The sequence below is a fragment of the Haliotis rubra genome, unplaced genomic scaffold (genome assembly GCF_003918875.1).
Source record: "Haliotis rubra isolate DU_JTF1 unplaced genomic scaffold, ASM391887v1 Scf1185, whole genome shotgun sequence".
Classification (NCBI taxonomy): domain Eukaryota; kingdom Metazoa; phylum Mollusca; class Gastropoda; order Lepetellida; family Haliotidae; genus Haliotis; species Haliotis rubra.
Window position 1 is genome coordinate 27751 of NW_025765098.1, and position 12319 is coordinate 40069.

Consider the following 12319-nt stretch of genomic DNA (forward strand, 5'->3'; position numbering starts at 1 on the left):
ACGCTTGCACCTCCCCATGAGTTTCTTTCCATAACTGGTCTGAGTAACGCTGGCCACGTCGTCGCCATATTCTTGTTCTGCCATCTGCAGTTGATACGCAGTACCGACTCTCATTTGTGAACAGAACAGTTATCCACTACCTGTATCACCAGTTTTGGTGTTGTAGGGCAAACTGTAGACGTTCACGCCGATGACGAGGGGTGAGGATAGGTCCACGGTAAGGTCTACGGCAATGGAGGTTCCCGCTGTTAAGACGTCGGCGTATTGTATCAGTACTGATTGGTCTTCCGTGTGTTCCCACTGTCTGGCGTGCTGTTTCGGATGCCTGCATGAACGGATTCTGTATATGCTGTCGCACAACATGGTGTTCTTGTCGTCTTGTGGTCACCCTTTGTCTGCCAGAACGGGGGCGATCATTGAGACCATTTCCTTGGTTCAATTCTGAATTTGCGAAGGAATGTCTTTGCACAGATAAATTAAAAGTTGGAGATGTTGTCAAAAATATACAATCAAAACATTACATGAGTTTACAGTTTGCCGTTTCTGCGAAGGAAAATTCAAAACTGACGTTTCTTTTGCTGCTTAGTATATATTAGTACATCTGCAAATCAATATTTGATACATGTTATCGGAGTTATTTCGAAGCTCGTACACATGTATTCCATACATCTCAGAGGTTTTCATACATCAATTTCAGGAATTTGCTGCATGTAAAGAGAAGTATGCGGCTATTACAAAGTCCTTCCAGCCTGAACGATGCCTCACCGCAGAAAACGCGAGTATGATGTTACAGTCATTGACGAGAATGAGAGTGGGTGAGTAAATGCTGCTTTAAGCCGTATCAGCAATTTTGTATCTAATCGCAGCTAGACGAGAATGAGACTGAAATACCGTCACCGAGATGAAAACAATTCATTTACGATGATCCCGTTTGTTTGTTTGTTTGTTGTTTAATACCACAATCAGCAATATTCCAGCTGGACCAGACAATCCAGTGATCAACATCATGAGCATGGATCTAAGCAATTGGGATAAGGATGACATGTGTCAACCAAGTGGGCGAACCTGACAACCCGATCCCGTTAGTCGCTTTTACGGCAAGCATGGGTTGCTGGGCCTAGGTTTTCGAAGCTCTCTTAGCGCTAAGATAGTCGTAAGCTAATGTTAATGTATGGCACTTACGACTATCTTAGTGCTAAGAAAGCTTCGAAAATCTAGACCCTGGAGACCAATTCTAACCCGAATCATCATGGTCATGATAACGGAATAGAAATTGAACGTATAGAAGGCTCCGCACAGTATACATGGCCACGTTCACTCTGTCTTCATGTGTGGGGCTACAATCAATATAAATTCAGGTCATGTAACTCCCATTTAATGACCGTTCATAATTTATGGCCGGTGTGTGTGTGTGTGTGTGTGTGTGTGTGTGTGTGTGTGTGTGTGTGTGTGTGTGTGTGTGTGTGTGTGTGTGTGTGTATTTGCATGGAGAAGCATGTACAATGTGAGTGAAACCCTCACTATCTAAATATTATGTACAAAGTAAGTGACCACCCTGCATGTTAAGTACAATATCAATTACCCCACCCCACCCCATAATTTTTAAGCATAATACAATGTTCCTGTGTACAAAATATACACCTTCCCCTAAAACCACCATCAACTCAAACTGAAGTACTATCGGACTAGAAAAAAACTGTTTTTTCACATTTATGTCCACAATTTATGTAGGTCACATGTGAAAGTGTGAACTATCTATCAAACTAAGTTGGGCCTAACTACAGTCTCAGTGGTAGGGAGATAGGAAACGTTAAAAAAGGACTTTACTGAAGAGAGATTAGTGCAGAAATGAGCAATGTGGTTAAGTCCAAGTCGACTTATTTTGAACAGACCTTGGCTTTATGCAAATTAGTGTGCGATAATATTATATTACAAAGGACACTTTTTAAATTCCCATTTTGAAATGAGACTTAGCTTCATTAGAAACGATAGCTGACGTACAAAACAATATTTTTATTTGTGAAACTCTTAAGGATGAAGCTACCATAGAGTCTCACTACCACTATAAAAACAAACAGACATAGGGGGTCGTCTCAAAAGCAGAACCAGGTCGGGTGTCGCAGACTGTGGCTGGGGTCGGGCTGAGGGCTTGTTCTCTATTCGCCTACAGTCTTTAAACAACATTTCATGGTCTGTTGACTGTTGATTATGCAATGATAAACTAGTGTCACCCCTGTAATCTAAAAGTGGACTCTTCTAGTTGAAGTAGTTGAAGGACAAAAATTTATTTATTTCTGTTATTTGTTATTTTCTGATCACAATGAAATGATAATTTATTTATCATATATCACATCATACCATGAGTAGAGATATCAGCTAATCTTTTAAGGGACTTAAACTGGGAAGTAACAATTTACAAATAATATCCAGTCCTGTCGATCTTCGGGTGGCCATGCTAACTATATATTTTGAGACATTTAATACGATGGCTAATTTAAGCCTTTTTGTGGGTATCATACTGTTTTACATATCTCAGCATAAACTTTATGAAAGAAAGACGTCAGGTGTTAATCAATATATGAGACATATTCAGCACACAAGAAAACGCATCGAATATCCTTGAGATGACGCCTTGTGCCTGTAGGCAGCACGTGAATTTTATGCCAGGTGAGTCGACGGTCCGTCATCATACCTGGCTGAGCGACCTAATTGCCATCTATAGTCTGATCTATTGTTTCAGCAGCTATTCGTATTTTTTCTAAGTTTTGCTCGATTTTACAAGTAAACATGTTTTTCCGGATATCGTATTACGCATCCCACTGAACGCCCAGTTAGGCCGATGTGGGTTATTTCGACATATGTCATTTGCAATTGTGTAAAGTTTAGGGATACAGAGTAACAGCCATAAAACAGTTTTTTCCTATTTCGACAGTACTCTAGTGTGACTATACATTTATCGCAGTCTCTTATATCACACCTCTCCATATTTGAGTATTTATTGTAGCTTAGTATCAATCATATGTAATGAGCGTAAAGCTCGAATTCATGCAAGACAACATAGAAATTTGAATATTCTACATTTCGCGCAGATACCTGTATGACATGCAGACAACGCCATGATGAGAGCCACATCATTTACAGGCTTCCTTGTATTCACGTGATGTGCCAGACCTGCTTTGAACAACTCAACGACACCAGCGGAATTTGTTCTGAGTGTTCAACAGTTTTCGATCGTACAGACATCAAACTTGATACGTCCAGTAGGAACAAAGCACGATGGGAGAAGAGTGAGACAAGTAGGACATGCACACATAACTTTCACCACAATGACAAAGAAGCGGTATCATTTTGTGAAGGATGTGACGACTACCTATGTTTAGAATGCAACAACAATCACGGCCAAATTAGGAGCTTTACTAGGCACACAACGTACTCCATTGATGAAATCCAAACCAGTCCTTATCCACAGTTTAAGAAAAAGGAGATGTGTGCACATCATGACGAGTATGATCTTATGCTTTATGACCAAAACTGTAAGATGGCCTTATGTCTAGTCTGCATTCAAGATGTCCACAAGAACCATGAAACAGTTGAACTCAAAAAGGAATATCAGCAAGAACAGAAGGAATTGGAGGTTCTCCTGGGGGGTCTTGAAGCAAGATCAGAAGAAATACAGAGAAACGTTTTAGACCTGAAAGACCAAGGGCTTGCTTTGGACAAAAGTGAAGCATCTTTATGTGACCAGATATCTGCAGCACGGGAGAGTTTATCGCTTCTGCTGCTCCGGAGAGGCAGACAACTGCAGAAGGAAGTCATCCAAAGTCTGGAAGCGCCCAGAATGGTCCTGCAGGACAAGCTGAGCTGTTTGCTCAAGACATTCAATTCTGTGAACAATGCAGTTGAATTTGGGAAACAAATTCTTCAGTACTGTTCGAAATCTGAATTTCTTGAGTTGAAGCAGATCTTACATGATAGGTCAAGGATTGACTTGACAATACCTTTGCCTTCTTCAGACAGGCGTGGTAATGAAGTACGGCTATTGTTGGATGGGCAGAACAATCTGGAGAGAGCGGTGCAGTCTCTATTTTGTTTATACAGTCCGATGAAAATGGATGCAGAACCACTCTCAGATGCTACCCCAACAGTTGAGGGTATGTAATATATGTATATATTCCCTTTGCCCGACGCTTCTGCTTGAGGGAAGTCCATATGAGTAAACAAAATTAATGTCGCTTCAAGGCAGTTCTTTGGATTTGTATTGATGTTTTACTCTATAACAATGGCTGACACAAACAGAACAGTTTTAGTTTATGGACATACTCAGAATGAAGTATGCTGTTGTTTAAGTAAAACTATAATGTGATAGCAAGGTGTCCTGATTTTATATATCAACGTATACGATGTCCTGGAGGACATTATGCAAACTGTTTCATCCCACCTAGGTGCTGCTTGTCTTAAGACCCTCAGAGTAACTTCGGTTAAACAATCAATAAAAGAAATTAGTTTAAGTGAAAAAGTATTAAAGCAGGCTTCGTATCTTCAAAACATGAGCCGCCAGGATATTGCTGGAATACTGCTGGAAAATTTCTTTGAGAGGCATTTTAGAAGTTGTATAGATGAAGGAAAACCAGGTTCTATGGATAGTCAACTTCTTTATTGCAATGAGTGCAACGTTTCGGTGTAGGTACTAACACCGTTATCAATTGCTTGACATTGATGTTAGTACCTAAAAATAATAATAATGTGTCCATTTATGTAGCGCCAAACTCCACACTAGGTATGCTCATAGCTCTAACAATCAAGGCACAGCACTTTATTCCCCGGATAACCCAAGCTGCCTGTTAGGCGCTAGAAGGTTATAGTCATAGGACTTTTTTCCAACAGGTACCCATTTTCCTGCAGGGTGAACAGAGCCAATTTTGAACAAACTCACTTACCTAAGGTGTGCCACATGTGTCACATGTGCTTCGTTGTGGGGCAGGACTCAAGTCCTAGAAACTCTCAGGAGTCAAGCCTAAACGTCGCACTCATTGCATCACTTGCTTGATAACGGTGTTAGTACCTACACCGAAACGTCGCACTCATTGCATTAAAGAAGTTCACTATCCATAGAACTTGGTTTTCCTACTGCTGGAAAATGCCCAATCACAAACAAGGCTAAAGTGTTGTAAAGGTGTTTCGACACACATTGGATTATCAAAGCGTTGTGTCTCCATTGTTTCTTCAGACTACCTCCGGAGAATCAACTTTCTGGAGGAAAGAGTACATGAAAACGAAAGAGTAAGTCGATGTTATGTTCAGTAACATGGAACCTGAACAAGAGTTGAGGTACTTGATGTGTTTGTACGTTTTTTACTTGGAAGTCGGATTCAGTCTCTTCTTTGAGTATCATTTAGAGGTTAGTGTGATGAACAGGTTGGGATAGCTCTATGGACATGGACTTCTCTATTACAATATACTAGTATTCGACGTTTCGGTGTAGATGTTAACGATACTAGCTTGATAACGGTGTTAGCATCTACTCCGACGTGCCTCATGTATTGTGATAAAGTAACTGTATATCCATAGAACTATCTCCCTTGGTCGTCTCTCAAGTGATGAATATATCCATTGTTCATGTTCCAGGCGATGGCAAGCCACACAAGCATGCTGTCTCAGATGAACAGAGATATTGGGATTGCAAGGCGAAGTAAGTGGATTTACAGTTAATGACACTCAGTATTGGTATGGAAATGCTCACAAGCCTTTGCCTAAAGGCGTGTGCCACAGGTGGGGCAGGATACGATAGCCCTTTCACGAAATCCTGGTATAATAACTATATTTGTCGTGATTCATAAACAAATGCTCTTGATATAGTCGGAATAGTACTATCGACTGTGTATGGATGTGAAAAGGTTATATTTTATTCACGCTCATAAAGCATTTTGAGTTAATGGCTACAAAATGAAAATGCATGTAATGCCAAGCACATAACCTGAAATATTTCGAATGCTCTTTTGTTCTAGAACTTGACCTACAGGCACAACAGTTGCAGTCCACCGAGAATGCTTTGTCTTTGAAGGACATGGTAATACATCTTCCTGTTCCACAAAAAGCGAATTTCTATTACAACCATGTGTTGGAATGTGAAGTTGAAATTACATCCTAGCTGCTAGCCCATGGTATTATTTAATACATTTACATCAAACAAAAGAATTTCTTTAAATAAAAGGAACTACAAATTACTTTCTGCGTGGCCTGCCATTTTGTTTGAGATAAAGTAGAGTACAATAACCGGTTAAAACATGTTTTAAAAAATCGTAGAATATTTAACAATGGGTCTTTGAGCGCTAACCTGACCTAGTCCATAGATCTAGGTCTAAATATACATTGGGCTCTATATTTTTCATGTAACAGAAATTGAAGAACTTGCCGTTTCTAGAGCAACGATGCAGTGATCTTGAGGACAGTATGTATTCAAGTGACTTTTTTCATCGTTTTCATTTAGAACATTCTATTTGCTCATGTAGTATAGGTTATCTTTGTGATAACCTCAACCTCATGTGTTTACTAAGAAAAACCACGCAGTGAACATAAAACATAATGAACATAAAATATACTTTACTCATAAGATAATACACATGCATAACATTTTCAGAACTTACCAGAGAAACAAATGTGAAGAAGGAACTTCTGAGTCAATACGAAAAGGCAAGCAAATCTTACATACAGCTGTAAAATTGTATTTTCTTTTCTCCACAAGCTAATATTAATACCTCAGCTGTGGTGAATGGCTAGATCGATACATACATTTTTCTGTTACAGAAAATTATATCTCTGAATGAAACCATTGACGTTTTTCGAAAAAGATGTCGACAGCTTGAGCAAGGTGCGCAATCAGTTTCTTCCTTACTTCAGCATATATGTACAGGTTCCAGTAATTTGCCAATAACATTTGCTTGAATGGGCAGAGCGAATGCGTAGGGGTATTAGGCAAGGTGACATTACTGACACAGTGTCATCGTATTTCGACGGCATTTCGAACGTTGCTCATTGTGTCAAACACTGATTTGACATGTTTGAGTACAAGCGAAAGATACACGTTCATAATTCAAAAATCTAAAATGGTTATTAACTTAAAACCTATTTCCTCTCATGAGATAAACACGTGGGGACGTGGCGGTTTTAACATGTCCAAACGCCCCAAGGTTGCAATATTACTAATGTAAAGTATCATTTTAAACAGACTATATTACATTGATTATGGTCATTTTGTAGGACCGCCGCCATATAGCTGGAATATCGCCGAGTGCGGCGCAAAACTAAATTCACTCACTCGTTTTGTAGTACTGATCCTGGGACTGCCAGCGTAATTTCTGTGTTAGCAGAATTGAAGCAGTTGTTACCCTCAGCAACATGTGCAATTCGAGGTTTCTCCCCATTTTAGATTCACACACCAATATCAATACTATTTTAATTCATTCTTCCAGCACTGGAACGAACAGTAGTTTGTGTTGGCAGTCATCGAAACGGACTGGACAACATTCTCATCGTTTGTGAGTATCTCTACATTAACTATAACTTCTTCTGGCCACGGAGAAAGTTTTGTAGCTTTTGATCACCAGAGAATGTTGTAGGTGATGAGTCTTTCTGAAACAGCAATCAAACCGGGTTTAATATTCATTCGTGATGTCGATATTTATAAAATAAGAAATACTCATATTTTGCATAGGAACTTGTCTCATAATAATCTGTTTCATCTGTACACACTAGAGTGAGTGAGTGAGTTAAGTCGTACGCCGCACTCAGCAATATTCCAGCTATATGGCGGCTGTACACACTAGACCATAGAAAGCTGATCATGGTAAACGTTGTATCAGCTTACAGATAATGCCCTCTGCTTCTGAGACAAAAGTCAATAGCACATTATTGTTGATTGAAATCAATTCATTGATAAACACAGTGCTTTTTAGGTATACTGTCATTTCGAATTCAGGATCATAGATTGCATTAGCTTTTCGTGCCGTTGTGACATGTATAGTTCAAGTGTTGATAACCTGAATAAGTCGATTAATCAATTAATAAAATTATGATTTGAGTGTAATACTGGTCTCCTAATTCCCACAGGCCCCAGGCTTAAGATGTGTGTCCATCGTGTAAATACACGATTTTGCCGTGTGCAGGAGGGGGAGTTAACCAACGTGCCGTCGTTTGCAAAGGACGAGGAGCCCAGCCAACTACGATTTCGAAGATTTTGGGGCACTGCCGGTTCCGAGCCGCTTCTTCCAGCACCTTGTCAAATTCACCATGAACCTGTGTATTGGGAGGTTGAAGCTGACATAACTGGCCTTGATGAAGAATCCATTAAATCTCGAAGTAGAGAACCAGTTTTGGAGACAGGCGTTGTTGAGGAGACAGCGTTGGATAAAAGTGCCTTTATGTCAACTGGCGAACTCTCTTGGTGCATTGTGTTGTGTTTCTGTCCAAAGCACGACTGGGTCTGCAAACAGATATGGAAACATGGACAACACATGAAATGTGTCACAATCTCAAAAGCAGAGAGTGTTTTGAAATTCGGCGTTGTGTTGGATGCTGCAAAGTCGAAACTTACATTTCTAGACATTTCAAAGAATGATGTTTTAAGGGTGTTTGACTTGGAGCATACTTCACCGTTGTGGCTGACATTTGGTGTTTCAACAAAAATTCCTTTCACAGTGAAGTTGAAGCTGATCTCGGGAGCAGATGTAGAAATGAACACTCGAAAGAAAGGTCTCATTCTGAAAGCAGTGTCATAGTGTCACTTTTCTGGACCTCGACAGTAATGTTTGGGAAGTGGAGGCATTACATGCTCAAGGGGAATGATATTATTCTCAGCCACAACCAGTGCAGAAACCTGGATCAAGATACATCAATATACATCTGAAGAAATGCTCGGCACCTCTCATATTTTATGTCCATGCATGAACAAACGATTACTGGAACAATATTCATCTGGAGGAAGACACTTCTTTGACCATGCATCCCCAATGTTGACAAATGAGAAGATTACTGGATCAATATTAATCTGTAGAAACACTAAGCACCACCTCTTTGTCCATGTGTCTCGAATGTTGATAAATGAGCACATGGCATTGATCTGGTTTTCCCACATGTCTACGATACCACAAATACTTACTCGAGGGTTCATGTGTATATGAGGTGTAATTTTTCAGAGCCTGTCAGTTTTGCTAAGGAAGGAAATCCCTCTGGTATGGTGGGTTTAAATGTCTTTTTGTGAAACCTATGATTATCTGTATGCTGGCAAACCTATTATGAAGGCATTCAAAAATCCGAACACCATTCCTGATACACACAAGGGATATAACTCTCTGACTAGGCGTCTTCCTTGTTCCCTCATGTACTATAAGACTGGGTGAGAATGGTGTTTCGCAACTTTTAGAAATATTTCCAGCAATAACGGCGTGAAATGGGTTTCACACGTTGAGAATCGAACCCCGGTGTTCAGCGTGATGAGGAATCAGGTAAACTTCCTCTTAAAGAGCATGAAATGCTTGAAGTTGTACAACGACAATTTTGTAAAAAAGTTCAAGGACTACACACGCGCACTCCCAGTATTGTTGTATTGGATTGTATCGGCACCATGCCACTACAGTATTACATAGATAAAAGAGCCCTCTACCTATTAGGGAAGTTACGTAATGCAAAGTATAACTGTGTTTTTAAAGTAATGTTTCTAGTTCGCCTTGGTCAATTTATGTGTACAGATAGCTCTACATGCAATGTATATAGTAGAAAATGCCCGATATTCAATATGCTGCAACTTGTACATAAGTGTAACCTCAACGATATACTAGCTAACTATGTCAATAATGGTCAATTTATCAGTCAGAAATGCTGGTCCAATGCCGTAAATGATGCTACTAAATCTCATCGAGAAAATCTATTTTATGTTCATCTTAATTCAAGACTTAGTCTGTCAAGATATATGAATATAAGATCCAGTAATGAACACTATCTCTGGATGCTAGCTGCAGAGAAGAACGACCAGTTAACTGATATTGCAAGACTTGTATTCTATGGATCAGCTGAAATTGTTTCAAGAGAATGCTTATGTAAAACTGTCGCCAATGATATTGTAAAGCACGTGTTTATGTCATGTACGAGAAATATGAATGACAGAAATGAACTTTCTAACTCCATGTGTGATATTCTGGATGTAGAAACTTTTGTTAAGATCTGGGATCAAGATTATGATGTTATTCCTGCATTTTTACTTGGTTTATGTCCAATAGAGTGTATCATGGAACTAGAAGGAGATGTATGGGCAAAAGTAATAATGAATGTAAGCCATTTTATAAGGGAATGGCGATACTTGCTAAAACACTTGTATGTATATGAACATTTGTGACTCTATCAATAATCTTTCTTAATCATTTCACGTAAAATATATTATTACCACACATTGTAATCTTCATTCAGTTGGAGGAAATAAAGAATATCTATCTATGTAAATGAGTGTATGTGATATTGTGAACAGAATCAGGTGTTTTGAATGAAACGTTACACTTGAAACTGTTTTAAAATGTTTCTATTTTATGTATCTGTTTATCTATCTATACATCTATCTATGTATCTATCTATGTATCTAGCCAGATACAATCAAGTTGTGCATTGTACATTCACTTTTGTTGTCACAGAATTCAACAAACTGTACACTAGGGTGAGCACATTCTGAATAAGAGCGGATTTTACTGTGATAAAATATATGCTGAATGTCCTCTTCGCTGCTAGGTTTTTATGTCTATCAAACTCAAGCATTTCGTTAACGTGCACCGACACACACCATTGCCGTAAGTCTACGATTTGTTTTACAGGTTCTTTATTATGTCAATCGATCTCCATACGCTTAAATATGAGGAATCAGATCATATTCGTACGTTGTACGCTCTCTTTTCAAAAGTTCTGGACAGCAGTATGTGGAGTAACCATCATAAATTGTAAAAGCATGAGTGTGTTTTACGCCTTTAGAAATTATTCCAGCGATATCACGGCGGGGGACAACAGAAATAGTCTCACCCTACAGCCCTTTGGACAGCATGAGGAGAGTATGACAATTGCATTTTCACATGAAACATAGCGATGAGGCTCCATGGTCTTTATGCGATTTAGTCCTTTACTACCAGGTTAGCTATTGAGAACTTCCTCAGAGGAGGAAGTCAATACGAGATGCAATAGAGGCCAGTGTAGGGATTCCTAATTAGGAGTTATGTGATCTGAATTAAATTGAATTTATTTCAAAGCTTATATTCATGGATCTAGGAATATCATTTGGCGCCATAGGAATAGTATTTTTAAAGGACAAGAACCTGTTGTTCAAACTGCAAGGAACTTGGAAAAACTTTAGTGAATCAAACGGTGTAATGTTTAATGTGCACCACATAACAGAAACTATTCAGAATACGACATCGATACATGTCTCCAGCTTTCGGGTTCTTTCTATTAGCTTCCAGGAATCATCATCTCTCCCTAGTCATAGCAACTGGGCTGCAGTTGTATTATACTATTGACAATCATAGCCTCCATGCACATACAAACTTTGGTCGAAATGTACCTGATGTTTGAGTGAGTGAGTTTAGTTTTACGCCGCACTCAGCAATATTCCAGCGATATGGCGACGGCCAATAAATATTCGAGAGAGTGAGTTTAGTTTTACGCCGCACTCAGCAATATTCCAACTATATGGCGGCGTTCTGCAAATAATCGAGTATGGACCAGACAATCCAGTGATCAACAGCATAATCATCGATCTGCGCATTTGGGAACCGATGGCATGTGTCAACCAAGTCAGCGAGCCTGACCACCCGATCCCGTTAGTCGCCTCTTACGACAAGCATGGGTTACTGAAGATTCATTCTGACCCGGATCTTCACGGGTCACCTCACGTCTGAGGTACATGTGGTTGGAGTGTACGTGAAGGCAGGGAATCACGAATAAATTCCCAAAACACAACCGATACACACGAGAGCGGGTCTCTGGAAGACAGTCGAGGTCGCAGGGCAATGTACCTTCCAAATAGTCCGTGAGAAGAAATATTTCCCTCTTGAACATGCTGTACCTCTCTTGTTCTTAGATCTATAATCAAACAAATAGTGCTGTGGAATCACCAGGATCTCAGCTCTCATGAGATGCCGCAGTCACATACAAAATATGGAAACTGTTGGGTCAATACTGATATAGATATATGCTATTTTATGCCGTGTTGATCAAAGAGAGCATTTCTGTTGGTTTCAATCCAAGAGGCAGACCGTTCAGAGTTAATGATTGCGGAAGTCGTCCACCC

General features: G+C 39.6%; 1 protein-coding gene across 2 annotated transcripts in view; it reads left to right on the forward strand.

Moving 5' to 3' along the window:
- The window catches only part of LOC124259911, a 35996-nt gene extending 26938 nt beyond the window's left edge, over positions 1-9058 (forward strand). For both annotated transcript variants that reach the window (XM_046694142.1, XM_046694144.1), the window contains exons 6-15: positions 698-815; positions 3090-4151; positions 5228-5280; positions 5626-5689; positions 6006-6067; positions 6397-6448; positions 6638-6690; positions 6805-6868; positions 7470-7535; positions 8107-9058. In XM_046694142.1, the coding sequence (XP_046550098.1) occupies positions 698-815; positions 3090-4151; positions 5228-5280; positions 5626-5689; positions 6006-6067; positions 6397-6448; positions 6638-6690; positions 6805-6868; positions 7470-7535; positions 8107-8774 (2262 nt within the window). In that variant the 3' untranslated portion in view covers positions 8775-9058. The remainder of the gene's footprint in view (positions 1-697; positions 816-3089; positions 4152-5227; positions 5281-5625; positions 5690-6005; positions 6068-6396; positions 6449-6637; positions 6691-6804; positions 6869-7469; positions 7536-8106) is intronic.
- Positions 9059-12319: the final 3261 nt, after the last annotated feature.